Source organism: Vanessa tameamea, chromosome 22 (assembly GCF_037043105.1).
Source record: "Vanessa tameamea isolate UH-Manoa-2023 chromosome 22, ilVanTame1 primary haplotype, whole genome shotgun sequence".
NCBI classification, from domain to species: Eukaryota; Metazoa; Arthropoda; class Insecta; order Lepidoptera; family Nymphalidae; genus Vanessa; species Vanessa tameamea.
The window spans coordinates 3,094,771-3,107,375 of NC_087330.1; the positions used below are offsets into that span (position 1 = coordinate 3,094,771).

At 34.5% G+C, this 12,605-nt stretch overlaps 1 protein-coding gene across 1 annotated transcript; it reads left to right on the forward strand.

The window, feature by feature from the left end:
* The first annotated feature begins 1,086 nt into the window (after window positions 1-1,086).
* LOC113404542 (xylosyl- and glucuronyltransferase LARGE1-like) lies at window positions 1,087-12,605 on the forward strand. Its single transcript, XM_026645467.2, has 13 exons — window positions 1,087-1,312; window positions 1,608-1,931; window positions 3,232-3,430; window positions 4,265-4,479; window positions 4,979-5,308; window positions 5,708-5,860; window positions 6,076-6,253; window positions 7,383-7,513; window positions 8,303-8,458; window positions 9,443-9,634; window positions 10,347-10,439; window positions 12,070-12,200; window positions 12,330-12,605. Exons 2-13 carry the CDS (start codon window positions 1,713-1,715, stop codon window positions 12,409-12,411), a joined length of 2,079 nt encoding a protein of 692 aa, XP_026501252.1. The 5' UTR covers window positions 1,087-1,312; window positions 1,608-1,712; the 3' UTR covers window positions 12,412-12,605.

Below are 12,605 nucleotides of genomic sequence, written 5' to 3' on the forward strand. Positions count from 1 at the left end.
CTTATAAAACTAATGTTAAGAAAAAGTTGTCATACAAATGACTACAATATTCGCTGTAGGTGTTATAGTCAAAATGTCCCACCTTGTTAAATATGTTAAATTAGATAGTCATTGAATTTGATATAAAATATTGTAAACAATAGTCATGACAATAAACTTTCCTACTAACAAATTCATTTTTAATTTAATTCTTGAGCTTTTCTTGAACTTGAGAAGTGCCATTTAGTTTTTTACAATTCCTTCGTTTTTAATATTTTGGCAATTGTGTACTTTGTTTTTACTTAAAATATATATTAATTTCACATATAAGAGTTGGTTCTTTTTTCCTTTGACTTTTTTGAGAAACTTTTGTACCTGAAAAATTTACTCAAATCAATGAAAAACCAGACGGGATTTACAAAAAAAAAGTATGATTGACCATATCAAAAGTATTCGACAATCTATCTTCAATAATATCTGGTTAAGTTTAAGACAGCAAAAACGATACATTAATATATTTACAAAAAAAACTACAGCAATTTTAAAAGTTGAATAAAATCAAAACCGAATGGTGAAATATTTCCCATAGACAGATGCGTTAGGCACGGAGGTCCATCGCCTCCCAAAGTTTTAATTGGTGTATGAAAATATATCTTCAGACAATTAGTCTGAGAGGAGTATCAACAAAGAATATCAAAATAAACCTTTTAAAACAAACTATGATTAAAATTCTAGCGTGTAAAATAAAACATGTCGGTCTCTAAATTAATATAAGTCAAACTAAATTAATGACAAACTTATATATTTATGCATATTTCCATGCAAATTCAAATAATATTATATTTAAATAGGGCAAATTATCGCTACAATCAATGATCTGATGCCCAAAAAAATAAGGAAAAACTACGAGTAAGTTAGTGGTTAGAAAAAAATGATTTGGCGTGACGTTGACCAAAATATAGTTATGAAAAAAACTGCATGGATAATATAATATTTGATAGATGTATTTAACTATTGAATAGATATCCATTAATAAAACTTTTTTATGACAAGGCTGTATGATACAATGCCTTTTCCACGAGTAATTATTTAAACAACATCCTGACATTGACATGTAGCTTTGTTATTAAACGGTCCCTATTTTTATTTATTTGACTTCTGATTAAAATTCCAAATGCAATGAAATCGTAGGGACAGTTAATTAAGATTACCTTTTGTACATTTTGATTACATTTTCGCTAACAGTTCGGTCCTAAATTAATGTAAATTTTGTTAACAATTAATACATCTACATTATTAATTAAGACTAAGTTACGAAAACACAAATGCACCGGTAAGTTTCACTTCCTATATATATAATTAGAAAGTGGCCCATGTAAGTATTCCACGTTTAGAGAGAGTCGTTAAAGGAACTCTTAAATATCTACGACTCAGACAATTATTATACTTATTTAAATTTTTGAGGTTGTTACGAAACCATATTTTTACTTAACTTTTAACAAACTTGCATTTGCTGTATAAATATAAACTTCCCATATTCCAACCACTGAACTAATTATTTCTGTTCAAAATATGTTCTAAATCTAGAAATAGCTGTTTTAATACATTTTCATATATATTGCTTACAGTAACAGGAACACCGATTAAATTAAGAGAATATATGAAACCAAATATGAGTACAATCTATGGATTAACCGCAAATTGGCAATTACATAAGAAGTCATGAGCCTAAAATGAATTTCTCATCTAAATATGTTTTCAACTGTCTATTTTTTCGACCCTGGTTAGGCGTCCCATTGGGTATATGGGTCGCAGTTTCCGTTGTTTACTACTGGTGGTTGATATCTAGAATAGATGTACTTGAAACAGAAAATAAAGTTATCAAAAAACAGCTATCTGTGAGTGGGATTCGTGATTTTTCAGAATCTGATAACAAATACTATGTTCCTGAGGTAAGTTGTTTCTCTTGTTTATTATAGAAATCATTGTTTTAGAGATGATTATGTAACATCTGAATTATTTTTAGTTTGGAGGAAACTACCTTATAGTTTCGGAGATAATGCCTCCACCATCAATGTTAACATTTTAAAAGACTAAACATATATTATACTCCAAGTCTAGTTTACATTGTAATATCACTTGAGCCATTATTATTGTAGCTTACTCATATATGGTCAAATAACACCTGAGTAAGCCTATGGTCTTAGGGGTCATGTTCCCCCTCAAAATCGTCCACTCATTAAATTGGCAAATCCTCCTAAAAAATAGACAATTTATATAAATTTAATAACTTATTTACATTGTTGTTAAAACATCTAAATAATAAAATCTAAAAAAATATGGTGCAATATGAAACATTTCCTGATTTTAACCTTCTAATTATATGTTGACAGCAAACTTATTAGAAGTAAGCCAGAGAGTTCTAGCTCTTCAAAAGATTCATCAAAAGTTGTTTGCTTAATAATGTTTAATTTAATATACACCACCTCAATCTCTTTGGCCACAACTGTGCCTTTGAACTTTTTAAAAATATCCTATTTAAGAAGTCTGTTAGTAGCAGCAGTATAAGCAAGCTGTAAAATGATAGTTGTATTTCAAGGTTTTAAATTTACATTATTATGAATATATAAATAATCGAATACAGTCAAAATTATAGTAACCATAGCCTCTTAGTGATTTTATTTTAACCAATTAATCTAAATATTTTGCAGGCGTAAAGGAAATTATCTTGTAATATTTTTCTTCTTACTTAAATAACCAATCTATAATAAAAGAAAAATATAGTTTGTGTTTTTTTACCAAAAATTGTTTGTTATATTACTTTTAAGCTTATAACTTTCTTAAGCATATTTAAAGTGTTTATTCATTTATTTATTTTTTTATTTAGGTAAGCAGACGAGCCACCTGACGGTAAGTGGTCACCAGCGCCCTTAGACAATGGCACTGTAAGAAATATTAACCATTCCTTACATCGCCAATGTGCCACCAATCTGGGGAACTAAGATGTTATGTTCCCTGTGCCTGTAGTTACACTGGCTCATTCAGCCTTCAAACTGGAACACAAAAATACTGAGTACTGCTGTTTGGCATTAGAATATCTGCTGAGTGGATGCTACCTACAGAAAGGCTTGCACAAAGTTCCACCACCAAGTAAATCAGATTGGTGAATAACTGGCATTTAATTATTGCTATTTCCGTCACCCAGTACCAATAACTTTGATGATTTTATTTTACTCAATCACTGTCTATTAGATTCCAGATGCAGTGGGAACATTATGTGAAACAGTACACATCGCTCTAGTCTGTATGGGGAAATGTACAAGGATCATCACACCAATGTTAAAATCGTTACTACACCATCGCCAGAACCCAGTACACTTTCATTTCATTGTGGGTTCGGGATCAGCACAAACCATCACCAAGCTTTTCGATTCATGGGATCTACCGGATGGTATGTATTGATTTGATACTGGACTTATTACTTCTATCATATTTAAGTCGTATTTTAAACACATAAAACCATTGGTTTATATAACTCGTTTTGGTCGTGATGAATTGTCGTCCCAATAGAGTATTAAAGTATGTGAGTACTGACACCTATTACGCACGCACTTTACCACTATAATATCTGCTACAAATAATAATGAATAGTCACCTAGATTTCAATTGATCAAAAGGATATCATCATATGTGGTGTTGCCATAATACAAATGCAATATGATAGTATAAATTATAACTATCTCTTAATTATACTAATATGACACTGTATCAAAATTATTAATATCTCTTTTTTTTAAAGTAAGCAACATTGGATACTCGGGTTCATTATATTATGTATCCAATTAACAACAACAATATTTCCAAAATTATATTCATCTTAATAACACTGTCCAAGTTAATCAATTGGAAAAAAAAATATATATATATTTGACCTGTCTTAGTTTTTATAATAGAATAATAGTAGCCTGGAAATTTCTCACTGCTGGGCTAAAGCTTCACCTCTATGAGAAGGTTAGGAGCCTATTCCACTATGCTGTTCCAATGTGGTTTGGTGGATTCACACGTTTCAGAATTTCGTTGAAATTAGACACGTGCAGGTTTCCTCATAATGTTTTCCTTGACTGCCGAGCATGAGATGAATTATAAACACAAATTAAGCACATGAAAATTTAGTGGTGCTTGCCTGGGTTTGAACCCGCAACCATCAGTAAACATGTATGTGTTCTAACGACTGGGCATCTTGTCTTAATTTTATTTTTAGTATAATTATTACTTGTCTTTACAGTTAAATACACATGTTACAACACGGAGAACCGTCTCTCAGAAGTGCGTTGGATACCTAACAGTCACTACTCTGGTATATATGCCCTGGTCAAGCTGCTGTTCCCAAGTATTCTACCTGAATCATTGAAACAAGTCATCGTACTGGATTCCGATTTAACATTCCTCAGTGATATTGTTGAACTGTGGAATATGTTTCATAACATGACGGATGACCAAGTAAGTGAATTATATTTATGATTCATCACATGAGAGTAGCAGGGGTGAACAAAAACATCATGAGGAAACCTTCATGTGTTGGATGAACTTCTGGTATTCTCCATTAGTATCTACCAACCTGCTTTGTACCATTCATAGGATAAGCTACAAACCTTCTGTTCAAAAAAGCTGCTAAATGGGCGATATTTTATAACTATATATTCTGTTGTTTTCCTGTTTCAAAAGTTATTTAGCTAGCTTAATTACAGACACGAGAAATAACATCTTAGTTCTCATTATGGCACTAAAATACTGTAAAAAGTGGTTCGTACTTCGATGGCTTACTCATTTGCTTGGTTACTTCTAATTATAAACAAACAAGTAATAGCTTCAAGTCTCGTTAACTTAAAAATTAATTGTATGTTTTCAATAATAATTGCTATGGGAAATCATGTACTACAATTTTAAAAATATTTAAAAACAATGCTAAGAAAAATCTTTTACTTTTGTAATTTTCCAGTACATAGGCCTAGTTGAAAATGAAAGTAATTGGTACTCCAACACAGAGACACGCTGGCCAGCGTTAGGGCGAGGCTTCAATACGGGTGTCATGTTGCTAGATTTGTACAAAATTAGACGCAAAATCGACTGGACGTCAATATGGCGTAGCACGGTCAAAGAAAACTTGGAAAGGCTTAAGGAGACGACGTTGGCCGATCAGGATGTCATAAACGCAATTATAAAAAAATATCCAAAAATATTGTACACTATAAACTGTCAGTACAATGTCCAAATGTCAATGCAGACTCTAGCAAAGTCGTGCTACGGCGAAGATGTGAAGACTGTTAAGGTATATTTTTTGGTGTTGTGAGTTTGTTTTGGGTCCCTACATTTTTAAACGTCATGTGTTTGTTATATTTTTGAAAACACCACCGATATTATCATGTCTTTAAAATAATATTTTTGACCAATTTAGATTATAGACGAAAAACTTGAAACTTTTTGAGGTTCATGCCGAATCGACTTAATTGCATTATTATTATTGTATATTATTTATAAATGAAATCAAAGGTTCTTGTAAATGCCTCTTTGAATAAAGGTAATTTTGAATTGAATTGAAAATAAGAGTCTTAAAAACAAGATTTAACTCTCTTGATACAAAATGAAAATTTACTTAAAACATAATCCAGATTTGTTCGAGTCATACACGTTATTTATTGTCTTTATATGTCTATGTAAATTATTACAGATAATTCATTGGAACTCCCCAAGCAAGTATAACGTTCGGATACGTGATTCGGAATATTTTAAAAACATACATCAGTCATATGTAAATTTTGATGGTAATTTGCTACGAGAAAAGCTTCATAGATGTTCACAGAACGAAGTTGTTACTTATAAGGTACGTCTAGTTATAATTCAGAAATTATATTACTGATATATATATTGATAAAAAATTACAAATAAAAAAAAAGAAAATTAATTGTTCTACACAAATGTCTAGAAAAATAAAATGAAAATATTTTGCCAAACTTAACTTTCCTACAGCCATATTAAACATCTTGAAAAATGTTCAATAATAACTGGTGACCAAACAGATAACATTTATTTTTTCAGATGAATCATTCCGACCTTTGCCTTAGTTTCCGCGCGGCACAACGCATTAAGCTTCGCACGCACTTGTACTATATGGACTATAACTATATCAACGTAGACAGCTTCGACGTGACGCTGGTCCTTCAACTGTCTATGGATAGACTTCAGTTTCTGGAGAGGCTTGTCAAGCATTGGGATGGTACAGTTGATTGTCCTTGTTGTATATCAGTCTTATTGATTTTATGTAACTATATCGAACTTTGGGATAAACTTCCGAAAAGCTGATACCAAATTTTGTCGTGAACTTATATTATAACACCTCAAAGGATTTTTAGAATATTTTCTTCGCTTGTCTAATATCTCCACTTAGCTCCATAATACACACATACGCAAACAAAAAAAGGACAAACCTATGAACCCCCTCCCCTCGTCATGCATTTTCTCGTGAAAGCTGGTTGTGAAGAGTACCAAAACGATAGCAAAACAAACCTGAGATATACATGTTCTATGAGATAGTTTTATAGATCTACTATATTATGCACGACAGACAGTTCTTGATTAATATGTCTCTAGATATACATACAACATATATACAACACTGTTCCACTACTACTTAAATCCACTTTAATTTTACTTTCAAAAATCCGATAACAACTTCTCCGACTGTTTATTGCGAATATCATAGATTATTGAAACTCTCGACAGGTGAGATTGTATCAATTCGATGTCAAAGTTGCGAGAAACACACATTTAAAGTTAATTTTAAGTTAATGTATCTTAATTTTTTTTTTTCTTTTAAGTTGTGTTTTTGTTTCCAATTAAATGTCTTTTGTACGTGTGTCGTTATGGTAGACGGTTCACCACTGGCCATATACATTGGCATTGTATGATACCTACTAGACATGGGCGATATCCGAATTTTGTGACGGTTGTGTAACGGATATTTACATTAAATATCGGTGTTGACATCCGATTTCAGTCTTTATTTAACTACATTGTACGATATGGGAGAAAGAGATGAAACGAATGCGATATCGAAATCGGTTTGACATTCGCTTCATCTCTTTCTCACAGGTGTGGTACTGTAAAGTTAAAGAGAGATAGGGCGAATATTTCATGGGTTTAATGTTATATGTGAAAACGGTTACCCGTCATCAAATCGATGACATCTTATATTCGGACATCCGATTTTAGATTAGTTTCGATATATGGGACACATGCCTAATACCTATTCAGATGGGCTTGCACAAAGTCCTAACACTAAACAATTTAATATATATATATATATATTAATTCTGTAAAAATTGAAATGTTATTGATTATTTCAGGTCCATTAAGCGCAGCAATATATCTATCGGACTGCGAAGTAACAAAATTAGAAAGTTTTATCCGAGATTGGTCTTCAACCCTCAGTTCTAGAAACAATATCGGCTACCATTTAGTTTTTAAACATGACTCGGTAAGGAATTATACCTCTTATATAATAACCAGGCTAATCAGTCACCTTATTTTAATAAATATTAACTGGTATTTAACTAATGTATATTGTGTTGGGTCTGTAATATATTGTCAGATATATATTTATATATTACGGTTAGATGTCGTGTGTGGTGCGGTGAGTGCAACAATATAATTATGAGGATACCTAGTTAGTGGTCAGGATAACAAAAAATTCGGGCCTCGCTTCGGTGATCGGATCTTTTACTGGCGAAATGGTGATCTACGATTCTGTGCGCGGTAGGCGGGGCACAACATGAGGCGAAGGGTGACGTCACAGCGGGGATAAGAAGTGTCTGTCCCCTGGGTACATGCGTCCGTAGTGTCGCCAATCCGATTGATTGTTGAGTTAAAATTATATATGGTTAAATGTATGGGTGTATGTCTGTAAGTATGTATGCATGTATAATATATATGAGATAGACGTATCGATATAATTAATTTTAGATACTGTATGTTCTATATAGCATTGGGACTGCCCCGATTCCTTACAGATAGACAAGATATTGCTTAAAGCAATTAGATCACCTTGTGTTCTAACTATAAAAAGTTTATTTATATTGAATTATTCTTATTATTATTTTATGCTTTTTTTTCTATCTTATCTGACTAAATACTGAACGCTGATTGGTCGCCGACTGTGTCATCGGCTGTCACCGACCAATTATTAATTAGAAGTAATGTAAATGGAACTTGGATTAAGAAATGATTTTGGACCTTGTTCTTACAAGTATAGGATTCGATTTTGCAGGTACATTACCCAGTGAACTATCTCCGTAACATTGCGTTGGAAAACGTAAACACCCCATATGTTTTCTTGATGGACGTGGACTTCGTGCCGATGGCAGGTCTCTACGAACACCTGAGGACCGCAACTAAGCTTATTAACCCTTATCCGCAGAAAAAGGTAAACATATTTTATATTGTTTTCTTTTTATTTTGTCCGTTACTTTGTACGCAGAAATATTAGTAAAATATTTGTAAAGTTTAGAAGGCAAATGCCAAATTCAGAAACAAAAAATAACTGGTCCGTCAGGTGAAAGGCCGGACATCCCGCGAGAGTTGAAAGAGGGCAGGACGGATTCAAGTCCCAAGATACTTAGTTTCTTTGTCTACTGTCCTTTCGAACTGCCGTATCAGACTAATAAAAGCAATAAACTAACCTTTGTTTTAACCTGCTTTATAATATATCTTCACTTCACTCACTAAAGCCGTGTTTCTGTGCCTGAACTCTTTCTGGTCTTGTCGGATTATGAGAATGGCGGAATAGGGACTGCACCTGTATTTGCGCACTGTAATATGTCCTGCGCAGTTAGGTAATCTCCCTTGAGGTACAGGCAGATTTTTGGTAATCTAAACACCCCCCATCGTAGGAGCTAACGGTTCCTGTACACGACGACGGCGACCTGGACGACGTTCCTGGATGACCCCGTTTCATATACCACTCTTAATCTCTCCGCCAGTGGACTCGACAGACATAACGAGTGCAAACGCTGCGCATAGCGGCTCCGATATACCGACAACATCCTAAGCCGAGGGGAGATTCTCTCTCTCTCTCTCTCTCTCTCAGAATTTGATTAAGCCCTCTCTCTTTCTCATTGAAAAAGTTCGCTGTGAGCAAAAATCCAAAAAAAAAGAAAATTAAAAAAAACCTTTATTCACTATAGAAACATTTCATTTGCTTAATTATAACGATGTCAAAAGTCCACCAAAGATTCTAAAAAGATCGCATAAAACCTGCGAAATGAGGTAATCGGATTTTTTTTCCTATTATTGTATACGATTGATACAATTGATTTTATTTCCAATTTTTATTGTCCTCTGAAGAGTCGTTAATTTCAAAGAAACATTAAAAACAATAATAGTCAAAATCAAAATTTCATTTTCCCAGTGTTTAGTAGTACCGGCGTTTGAAACCCAAAGATACCGCGCATCTCCACCAAGATATAAGGAGGAACTTTTATCTCGCCTGTCGACTTCTAATAGCCACGGTGATGTTGGTCAGTTTCGGGCCAGGGAATGGCCCAGGGGACATAGGGCCACTAACTACTTGAAATGGACCACAGCAACTGCGCCATATGAGGTATGGCTTCGTTATATTCTAATATGTTATGCGGCATAAAAATCAATGATTTGTAAATATATTATAATCTATCATTCACAAAAATATTGAAAAAATATACATAAGTACTCATTAGTTAACAAAGTTATAATTATATTTTAGAAAATGACAAAAACATTAAGGAACTCATTTAACATGCAACCGACTACTCAATTTTCTATCTTAAGTCAACGAAAGATGGCCGCCTCGCCGCCCGCGCGTCATATATATTCTTATGCCACGTCGTCTGTCCGGTGACGTCACTTCCCAAGCCACGTCACTCAGTCTTCGTTCAACAATAATATATATACTTTTTTATCTTCTAAATAATATTTTATCTCGATAAAAATTAGGTATAAATGTATAATTGCCAATGTTAAAAATTGTGCCGGCAACTTTACGCACCGTTAGATTGGTACCACTCATGATGCTGTCACTCGTCCATCAGACCAGAGCACAAAGTATTGTTGCTTAATAGTAAGTACCACCTACTCATCACATGTTGGTGAACAAATGGGCCGCATGGTAAGTAGTCACCACCAACTATAGACAGATCAAAAATATATTGTTGTTATATATATATATTTACATATAACTGACAGTGTCTACAGAGGTGGTGAATGATATCCCAAACTAAATAAAAATAAAATCACATGATACTATTTATAAACTGTTTATTATATTTTATTTCTAGATAGAATGGCAGTCGGATTACGAGCCATACTTAGTTGTTCACCGTACCGTGCCTAAATACGACACGCGGTTTTCTGGCTTCGGTTGGAATAAGGTATGTTGGACATGATGCATTCTAATGCGACAATAATTATATAGTTACACTTTTTTTTTATATAAATATAAATATTGGACAACATCACATACATTACTCCGATCCCAAGTAAGTAGCTAAAGCACTTGTGTTATGGAAAATCAGAAGTAACGACGGTACCACAGATACCCAGACCCAAGACAACATAGGAAACTAATGAAGTTTTTCTACATCGACTCGGCCGGGAATCGAACCCGGGACCTCGGAGTGGCCCATAAAAATCGGTGTACACACTACTCAACCACGGAGGTCGTCACTTGAAATTATTATTTAAGTATTGCACTTTTTTATAAGATTTTAAATAAGAATGATTTGGATTAAACAATATCCGAAATTCGATCCTTTTTTTTCTCCCAGTACAAAACATTTCGTTCTCTATACAGAGTGGCGATGACGTCATCGCATTAAATAAAACGGCGATTAATACTCGTTAATATAAATCTGATAAAATAAACAAATAGACGAAAAATAAAAAAGGGCATACGGTGAATTTGTCTTGTTTTGTCGGTGCACACGTTATGGTGCTTTTTTTTTTTTTTCGTTTGATATTTCTATTCGATAATATCGATTAACACTTGAGCGAAAAATTTAATGATAACATTTAAATGGGATTCATGTAAAATATTGTGCTACTGTTTTTGTGCTTTAAATTACGAAAATAAAGCTAAATAGACAATTAAAAAAAACATATGCAATGAATTGAATTCAGTACATAGTAAGAAAAAAATGAGAGCCGAGATGGCCCAGTGGTTAGAACGCGTGCATCTTAACCGATGATTTCGGGTTCAAACCCAGGCAGGCACCACTGAATTTACATGTGCTTAATTTGTGTTTATAATTCATCTCGTGCTCGGCGGTGAAGGAAAACATCGTGAGGAAACCTGCATGTGTCTAATTTCAACGAAATTCTGCCACATGTGTATTCCACCAACCCGCATTGGAGCAGCGTGGTGGAATATGCTCCATACCTTCTCCTCAACGGGAGAGGAGGCCTTAGCCCAGCAGTGGGAAATTTACAGGCTGATTATGTTATGTTATGTTAAGAAAAAAATTACTTTATACTTAATTTTCGGTAAAAGGCGTAATATCTTTACGTTAGAGTAAGGGGAATGAGGTGCCTTGAATAAGTACATGACCGGCAAAGGTGCATTTTTGTGTTATGCATGCACATAGCCTGGAATAGTACCGGGAATCACCGCGCACCCGCTGCCCGCACGGTCCCCTTCAACTTGCCGCATTACTTTAGGTTAACAACTTGTGAATGAATGGTTCGGGATACTGTTATAGGATGTTATAAATCAATGAAATGAAAAAAAAATCTATGGCTAAGTCAATAAATTAATTTGATTGTTCTCTTTTTGTGTGTGGTTTTGGAACGCCATATTATCATTTAATGAGCTGACGTCACCGGCACGTTTTATATTTAAGTATGACCAGTGAGCCAGTGTATCTACGGGCACAAGAGACATAACAACTCACCTCATCGATAGTGGCACATTGGCGACGTGAGGAATGGTTGAAATTCCACACGGGACGAATGTGGATGGGCGTGGGGATCCGGTGTGACCTACATCCCCTGGTCCTGGCGCAGGTGTCGCACAGCGTGGAGCTGCGCGCGCGGGGCTGGCGCGCCGTGGTGCTGCCGGGCGCCTTCGTGGTGCACACGCCGCACGCGCCCTCGCCCGACATCACGGCCTTCCGCGCCGACCCGCACTACCGCATGTACGTACGCGTGCGCACGCGCCGCCGGACGCGCCCACAAGTTTTTTTTTTTAATTAAGCAATCACTTTTGAATATTAAAATCCTGACTAGCGAATATTTTTCTCTGTTAACATCTATTACCGTTTCAGATGCCTGGCCCTGCTCAAACAAGAGTTCATGGATGATCTGAAGAGGAAGTACAACGTGTCACTCGAAGATAGTAAAACGTAAATTATATTAAAAAACCAAAGAATATTATCATTTAAACCGAGGAGGCTATGCTGGAGACTAACTATTTAGTAAATTCACTAATATATATAACGCGATTATTTAAAAGATACGCTTAGATCTATACTGGTACGTAAGGAATTATTCCAGTGAAAGTTCAAAGCTATTTAACCAAAGAGCGATTAGACGTTATCAAG

Excerpts from the sequence above, each read along its gene's own strand:
- LOC113404542 (XM_026645467.2), top strand. The coding sequence starts at position 1,713 with ATGAATTTCTCATCTAAATATGTTTTCAACTGTCTATTTTTTCGACCC. Across the intron at positions 3,431-4,264 it reads TTCATGGGATCTACCGGATG|TTAAATACACATGTTACAAC; the intron begins GTATGTATTGAT and ends TTGTCTTTACAG. Across the intron at positions 8,459-9,442 it reads ACCCTTATCCGCAGAAAAAG|TGTTTAGTAGTACCGGCGTT; the intron begins GTAAACATATTT and ends TCATTTTCCCAG.